This window comes from Microtus ochrogaster, unplaced genomic scaffold (genome assembly GCF_000317375.1).
Source record: "Microtus ochrogaster isolate Prairie Vole_2 unplaced genomic scaffold, MicOch1.0 UNK26, whole genome shotgun sequence".
Lineage (NCBI taxonomy): Eukaryota > Metazoa > Chordata > Mammalia > Rodentia > Cricetidae > Microtus > Microtus ochrogaster.
In genome coordinates, this window is record NW_004949124.1 from 4,908,493 (window position 1) to 4,917,199 (window position 8,707).

An 8,707-nucleotide genomic window follows, 5' to 3' on the forward strand; every position below is an offset into this window, starting at 1 on the left:
TGTGTAATATACTACCGGACTAAGGGTATCACTCACCAGTGTGTAATATACTACCGGACTAAGGGTATTACTTACTAATATGAAATATACTACTGGATTGGGGTATCAAAAGCCTTAAAGTGTGCATAATTTGGTCTACAAATTGGGATTTTGCTGATGAATGAGGCATGCATCCACATGGGTTTATGTTATAGCATAGAGAAAGTCCATCAAATAATAAACCTAGTAATCACCCTATACAAAGGGCCAGTGTTGCCTAGTAACACTACAATGGAACTCAAAAGTTAACTCATCCAAGCTCAAAGAGCTTCAAACATGAATCTTAGAATCATATTCTTTAATAAATATGGACTACCAATATTCAACGACTTGAAGAAAGCCATTCACATGAAAGATTAGCACAGCAAGAAGAATTTCACCAAAATTAATATCCTTACAGAAATAAGACAGAACACTGTCTCCATGACATTTTGACAGTATGTGTATTGGGTATCTCCAAAATTACAGATCAAAGCAACCAACATTCAAAAGGAAAATCATTTGTAATTAGATTTCTGTACCAGCCCCCAAATAATTGTTGGTGAAGCTTAAAATAGGAACACTTTTAGATTTTCAAGAACTCTACAATATATCTCCTCCTCTCCCTTTGTCAGGATGCTATAACCTCCAATAAAGAAAGAGAATGAGATGAGAAAACAAGATATGAGACTCAGTACAGGAAAAGGTGAAGACCCAAAATGACAGCGATATAGTAGATCCAGAAACTAACCAAACTAGATTGGAGCAATTCTCCCACTGGCCATTCCCCATCTCAATAAATGACAGGAACTCAAGCTAAGACAGGCAGCCACTTTGACTCCCCCTCAAACCCCACATCCAATGTCCTCACTATTCTACCTCCTAAACAGCCTTATTAACCTCATCTGTCGTCATTGCCACCACCACATAAGACTCCATCATCTTTCACCAAGGCTATCGTACGGGCCTGTTAACTAGATACCATATCGCGAACAGTAGCGTTTCCACATACGCCAGCTATTTTATTGCTAACACAATAAGATCACATCACATGACCTAAAACCCCTTTCTAGTCTCTCATTTCATCGGGAATGAAACATCTTCAAACCTAGGCCCTCGGGCTCTATGGAATCTACTCCTGACCACCACAAGAATCTCTTGTGTCTGCCTCTCATCTCTCTCCAACCACAGTGGTCCTCAGACCCCAGAGCTCAAAGCATCTTCCCACCTTTGCACATGCTTACCTCTTTACATCCGATCCCCTAACTTTCACACTAAATTAGACTCAACTTAAATGTCATCTCAGAGAGAGTTCTCCTGAACACCCATTCCCAGTCAATCCCTCACTAGATCAGTCTTCCTTATTCCCTTTTCTTGGTGAATTAAAAAGAAAAGGTTTTGTTGACTGGATTAGAAGAGGTTCCCTCACTTAAAGAATGAGTAAAGGCTATCTCCAAAAGTAGAAACTGAATTGCCAGTGGGCACATAAAAAGACTGTCACAGAGACTAGAGAGATTTAAGCTAAAACCAGATGGAATACCACTTCACACTGTATTGGCTTGACAAAAGCCAAGGTCCGCAACACTGCCATGATGTGTAGGTGAAATGTTCTGATAGGCTCGTGTGTTGGAAGATTTGGTCCCTGCTGGTAGTGCTGTTTGGGAAGATTTATGGCACTTTTAGGCACTGAACCTATGTTGCAGGAGGCAGGTTGACCTTTTATAGCCTGCTCCTGTTCTGTTTCTTGAAAACTGATAAAATGTAACCAGCCAGCTTCCTCCTCCGACCACCACACCTCCCCTGCCTGTCTCCATGTCTTCCCACCATGACCGGCTGCACCCTTCTGGAACAGCACATCAAAATAAACCCTTGCTCCTCTAAGCTGCTTCTGTCAAGGCATCTGACCACAGCAACAGAAGACAAACTATTGCACCAGATAACAGTGAGGCTACCAACTACAAGAAACTCTCCTACCTTTCTAGTAAAAGGAAACAGACACTTAACTACATGGCTACAGCCAAAAACTAAAAAGGTACACATACACACAGTCTAGGAGTGAGTAACTGTATTCCTAGGAATAGAGGATCAAGGAGCAGCTGACAGACAGTTTCCATCATCACACGTATTTTTTCACTATGACCCACCCAGTACACTTCTACTTATTTTACTGAAAATTCGCAAAATACTCTTCATCCTTACTACACATGACATGTTCTTAGAGTTTCCACGCTGGCTTGTTTCCCCTTCTTAAATGTTGTTATGACTCACTGTCTTGCTTTTACAGCACTAATAGATAAACATACCCAGGTGGAGAGATTCTGCCTGAGACAATGTTCTCATGTGCATCTTCTTGTATGGACACAACAGAATGTTCACTATGGCATTCTTTGTCAGAAAAAAAAATTAATAATGAATTAAAACTGAGGCTATTTCAAAGTGGGAGAGACATGCTGAGGACATGTTTGTGGGGAATAGAATAAGGGAGTTATGGGTGTGCATGTATTATATACACATATGAAATTGTCAAAGGATAAATAAAAAATTAATAAATATTAATTTAAAATAGGGGTCATATTCACACAGTGGACTATGATATACTAAATCAAATGAAAGAATTATGTCTACGTCTATGAATACAAATCTTACCAGCTTAAAACTAGATAAACCAGGCATGGTAGTGCACTGACTATAAACCCTGCACTTAGGAGGCTGAAGCAGAATTCAAGTGAGTTCAACACCAGCCTAGACAATATAGTGAGACCATGTCTCAAAAAATGTTTTTAATGAAAAAAAGAAAAAAACAGCAAAACAAGAAAATTTCACATGAATATATAGAGTATATCATTTGGAAACACTTTTTATACATGCAAAATAAGATACTGTTTGGAGACATATTTATGCATAGTAAATATATAAAGTATGGCCAGGTGAGAGGCATAGTGAGTTTCAAGACAGGCAATGTAGAGAGGGCCTGTATATGTATATGTACATGTGTGTGTGTGTGTATATATACATATATATATGTATATATATACACACACACACACACACAGAGAGAGAGAGAGAGAGAGAGAGAGAGAGAGAGAGAGAGAGAATGAAGACATGCTCAGGGAGAAAGAATGAGATTAAAAGAAAGAAGCAATGTGAAGAGCCAAATGAACATCTACATGCTAAAATATTAAAACTGCCATCTTTAAATGGACCTGTTGCCTCCCAGAACAGCAGCTTCCTTCCAGACAGACTAAGCAAGCTAGAGACAGACGCAGCCCAACTGAGCTCAATCATAAGAGCGCACACCACTCATCGTTTAAAATTACCCTCTTTAGTAATCAAGTACTTACACTGAGTATCTATTTTTAACTAAGTAACAAAATTCAGAACATGCACCAAAAAAAAAAAAAATGCAACAGGTACTTGTGGGTGGATGAGATGTCACAGCAGATGCCCCAAACACAGCCATGTGCCAGTGGGGTTGAGTCACTTGCAATATGCCAAAAAAGGCTATTAAGACTCAGCTGCCACAGGTTGCAGGGAGCTGCTTTCCCCATTAGACTTGCCAGGCATCATCACAGAGTGCTGATCAGACACTTAGACAACATCAAGATTACTAAACTCACTAAAAATGACAAAGTACGGCATCCTGCAAATAGAACAAGCCTGTGAAGTTACCACACAACTTCAGAACGTTCATGGGAAAATTCCCTGTCATTAACAGCAGCCCCTTGGGTCTCAGTATATATTCTATCTAAAGGGATAAATCTGGAGTTGGTGAGATGGCTCAGTCGTTAGAACACTTGTTGCTCTTGCAGAGAACCCAGGAACTTGGTTCCTAGTACCACATCATGGTTCACAATCCTATGCTAACTCCAGTTCGACGGATCCAACACCTTCCAGCCTCTACGGCACCAGGCATGCACACAGTGCCCTTATGTACATTCAGGCAAAAAACTCAAATGCATAAAACAAAATAAATAAATCTAAAAACATGTAAATAAGTGTAAAATTTTTAAAAAAATAAATCTAATGCTGTAATATATTTTTGCTATAATTTCAAGAGTGTCTGCCTGTGTGTCAGGGAATGTCAATTTTTAGAATGATGTATAATAGAATTAATTATGTTAGCAAGACAATAAAAAGTCTCCCAAGCTACAAGAACAAAACTACTCTGGCCCTGTAAGCAAGTAGCCTCTCTGTGAAACACCTATCCCATCACCCACTCGCTTAGCCCATGAGGCACCATAGCAAACTCACAGAAGCATACAAATAAGTTCAGTAAGATCTCCGTCCTTAAGAGACTGATGGCCTAGCGATGGAGCTTAGAAGTGCACATAGTCCTAAAGATACAGAAAAATCCAAGGTCCATAAGGGAAGTGAGGATGAATTATCACACTTTAAAAAAAAGAATCTTGCTTTTATTTGGATCTTGCCTGTCTGTTCAGCTTATCAATCAAATAAGGAAAATGGGTACTAAAATAGCATCTCTTCAATTACTAACATGATTGTCCTTATAATCTCCAAAATGTCTCCTCAGATGATACTTTCTGTGTGCACTGTGCCCTACATGGAGTAAACAAAAATTAGAATATGGATCTCAACTATAGCCCATAACCCTGAGCACTACAGGCCTAAAAGAAAGAGAAAAGAGAAACGCTAGTCAACGAAATGGTTCAGTGGGTAAAAAGGCACTCGTCATCCAAGCCTGACGACTGAGATCAATCCTGGGACTCAGGTTGTCCTCTACTTCCACAGATGCAGTGGGGTATGTACATGTTCACATACAGAGACAGACGAAATATGAATAGACACAAAAGAATAAGAGAAACAGCCTAATAAGTATAACTAAAACCAAAAATGCAACATATGAGGCCACTCATCTCCTGGACCCCTCTCTGATGCTGTTGCTGTACTTCTCAATAAAACCTTGTTTGCTCTCTCTCTCTCTCTCTCTCTCTCTCTCTCTCTCTCTCTCTCTCTCTCTCTCTCTCTCTCTCTTGCCTTTTTGCTTGCTTTCTCTCGCTCTCTCTTTCTCTCTCTCTCTAGCCTTGTTTGCTTGCTTTCTCTCGCTCTCTCTCTTTCTCTCTCTCTCTCTCTCTAGCCTTGTTTGCTTGCTTTCTCTCGCTCTCTCTCTCTCTCTGGCCTTGTTTGCTTGCTTTTTCTCTCGCTCTCTCTCTCGCCTTGTTTGCTTGCTTTCTCTCGCTCTCTCTCTTTCTCTCTCTCTCTCTTTCTCTTTCACACACACACACATACACACATACACACACACAAAGTGGTATTTCTAGTAAGAAAAAAATGAGGAAATGTCAAAACATCAAAAAGTCACTTGACAGACCTCCCAAAGATAAACACTGGGAACCAATAATGACAGATATTTTACTCCCTGGCTTATAAAGAAGGTACACCCACTAAACACATCAGAAATTGGGATGATCATATATTAAAAATGTATAAAATGTGCCTAATGTGTCAAGCACACTGCAGTGTTGAGGTCTCACCTTCTGGCTGCATGGTTGAGTGGCTGTGGTGTCTGTTATCCCAGCTACTCAGGAGGCTGAGGCAGGAGGATGACATAAAAAGACATGGCCATCATATAGCCATGCATCGGATGTGCTGAGGTGGAACACCGCTATAGCTCTTGGGGAACGGGTACATTCTGATTTGAATGCAAGAAAGCGTAGTATAGAGGGAGGGAAAGATCACAAAATATCTAGCCAATATTCTTTAAGAATGCCAAGGTCAAGCTGGGCGGAGGTGGCACACACCTTTAATCCCCACACTTGAGAGGCAGAGGCAGGTGGATGTCTGTGAGTTCAAGGCCAGCCTGCTCAACAGAGTGAGTTCTAGGACAGCTAGGGCTGTTACACAGAAAAACTCTGTCTTGAGAAACAAAACAAAACAAAACAAAAATCAAAGAATGTCTATGTCATTCAAACATAGAAAGACTTAAAAAAAAAAAAGAGACAGACAAGCTAGAGAAACAGAATACTGACAATTAAATACAATTTGTATCCTGGATTAATCTTTGTCCACAAAAGAGGAAAACAGCTAATCTCAAATAAGAGCTATAAAATGATCAATAATGGTAAAAACAATGTGAATTTCTGCCCTACTTTGCTTCTCTGGTGCTCTGAGAAACAATGGCCACAAACAGTCTAAGGGTGGGCTTATTACACCTTCCAGGCTCGAGACCATCACTGAGGGAAGCAAGGGCAGGAACACAAGCGGGAACCCGGAAGTAAGAACTGAGATGAGAGCCAGACCTGGAGGGGTGCTGACTGCTAGCTTGCTCCCCCAGGATATTGCCAGCAAACTTCTCATACAGCACAGGCTGACATGCCCAGAGATGGCTCTGCCTACCAGACTGAGCCTTCCTCCTCCACCATTTGAAAATCATGAAAATGCCCTTCAGACATGCCCACAGGTCAGTCTTATAGAGGCAATTCAACTGAGGGTCCCTCTTCCTAGGTCTGTCAAGTTGACAACCAAAATTACTACTGCAATTTCCTATAATATTTTTCCGTCTTTTCTGTAGATCTAATTTTATTTCCAGATGAAATGTATGGCAGGCTTTTCCACTTCATTTTTCTTTTTTTCTTCTTTGTTTTGTTTATGGGATTTTTGTTTTCTATTTAATACAACATATCCGGGAGTGAGACTGGACGTTTGAACCCCACTGTGAAGAGTGACCCATTCTGGTTAGCTATTGCCATTTTTGTATTAAGGGAGATTACTAAATGATGGCAGACACGGCAGCTCTACACCCAATTCGTACAGTAGATGTCAGGTTGCAGTAAACAAGAAAACAAGCCAACGAAAGAAGAACACACACGCTGAAACCCGAAGAGATAAGCCAGAAAAGAATGCATGAGCAGTCCCAATAGAAATAAATGTCCACGCATGGACATATACACTTATGAAATAAGTAAAATGTCAAAAATTAAACAAAACCAGATGAATTGGGAACTGGCATGGAACTCTTTGGTCAAGTTCTTCACTAGAATGTGTGAGACCCTGAGCTCAATCTTCAGCGTGCATATTGAAACACACACACACACACACACACACACACACACACACACACACAAACATTTTTTTAACTCAACTAGATTAGCCAGTAATGAGAGCAAGACTTGAAAGCTACCTGTGATGGACAATTTTAATGACTCCGGTAAGAAAGGTTTATTGTAAAGCAAAGGCTGAGTTAGCTCTGTACATACCCAGACTTCAAGTCCGTTATTCTCAAACAGTTTGTAGCATCCAGCCCCACCTTTCCATTTCGGACCACGCTAGATATGAATGGGGACAGCATTGGAGAAATCCGGTTCAAGGCAATTTCTGGAGACATTTTAACTTGATTTATGAATCACCACTGAAAACAGAAAGAAAGTAAAGTGATCAGTATACCAGATACAATACAGAGATAAAGATGTACCAAGTTTCCTGGAAGCTAGCACGGTGCTCAGAATGTTTCTCGTATGAGCAAATTCTCTATAACCCAGTAACACCTCTACCATTGGTCTTCCAGAAGAAACCAGATCCCTGCTGCTCAGACAGTCAGGGCATGGGCAGCTCCATGCTGTTCAGGAATGAAAGGAACCCTTGAAGAACAATCCCTCCTCCTTTCCAAAGATGACAGCACAGTCCCCTTAAGCTGCACAGCTGCACAACACAACCGGCCCTTCTAATTTGATTGAGATGGAGAAGCCTTCCCTAACAGTCCCTTCCTAGTAACACACAAAACACATGTCGCTGAGTTAGGAAGCCCTCCATCCATGTCCCCACAAGGACAAAGAGCTTGATGGGTGACAACACACAAACTCTAAAGCAAACACAACCAATTATTACTTACTAGAAACCATTTATGGCTGAATCCCTTTCTTAATAAGTCCTTCCATGATGGATTGTAATTACCTGTATACATGAACTCTCTCCAACAAGACTACAACGCAAAAGTCTCACATCAACAAATGCATTCAACATACACTTAGCATCCAGTAACATTTTGATAATAAATAAATTAAGTGGTAAGTTCAAATAATAGATTTTTAGCCAAATTTGAAGCAAGCTTTATTAACTACTGGCCAGGACCATGGATACTGGTCAGGTCTATACCTGAGACCCATGCTCAGAATATGGGCTCAAGTAATAGATTTAATAAAAATAAACTTCAAAAGTATTTTAAATAAATGATTAAGGGGAGTAAAGCTGGAGAAATATTTAGGGATGGAGAGAGTATACCCTCAAAAACTGATAGGGTGAGGGGCACCTAAGGAAATGGTTCAGTGAGTAAAAGGCTTGCTGAGCATGTATGAACTTGCATGAGTTCAGACCCACAGCAACCACATAAAAGCCAGTCCCAGAGACACACATATGTAATCCAGCACTCAGGCTTGCAGCAGACACAGACACTATACATATACACACAAATATATCATGCACACACACACTATATCTATACACACAAATAGACCATGTACACTCACATACACTATATCTATACACACAAATATATCATGTACACACACATACACTATACATATACACACAAATATACCATGCACACACACACTATATCTATACACACAAATAGACCATGCACACACATACACTATACATATACACACAAACAGACCATGCACACACACATACACTATAGATATACACACAAATATACCATGCAAACACACATACA

The 8,707-nt window shown here is 40.3% G+C and overlaps 1 protein-coding gene across 2 annotated transcripts in view; it reads right to left on the reverse strand.

Moving 5' to 3' along the window:
• The window catches only part of Babam2 (BRISC and BRCA1 A complex member 2), a 375,365-nt gene that overhangs the window by 363,710 nt on the left and 2,948 nt on the right, over window positions 1–8,707 (reverse strand). For both annotated transcript variants that reach the window (XM_005367962.3, XM_026789694.1), the window contains exon 2: window positions 7,233–7,384. In XM_005367962.3, coding sequence (XP_005368019.1) covers window positions 7,233–7,360 — 128 coding nt within the window. In that variant the 5' untranslated portion in view covers window positions 7,361–7,384. The remainder of the gene's footprint in view (window positions 1–7,232; window positions 7,385–8,707) is intronic.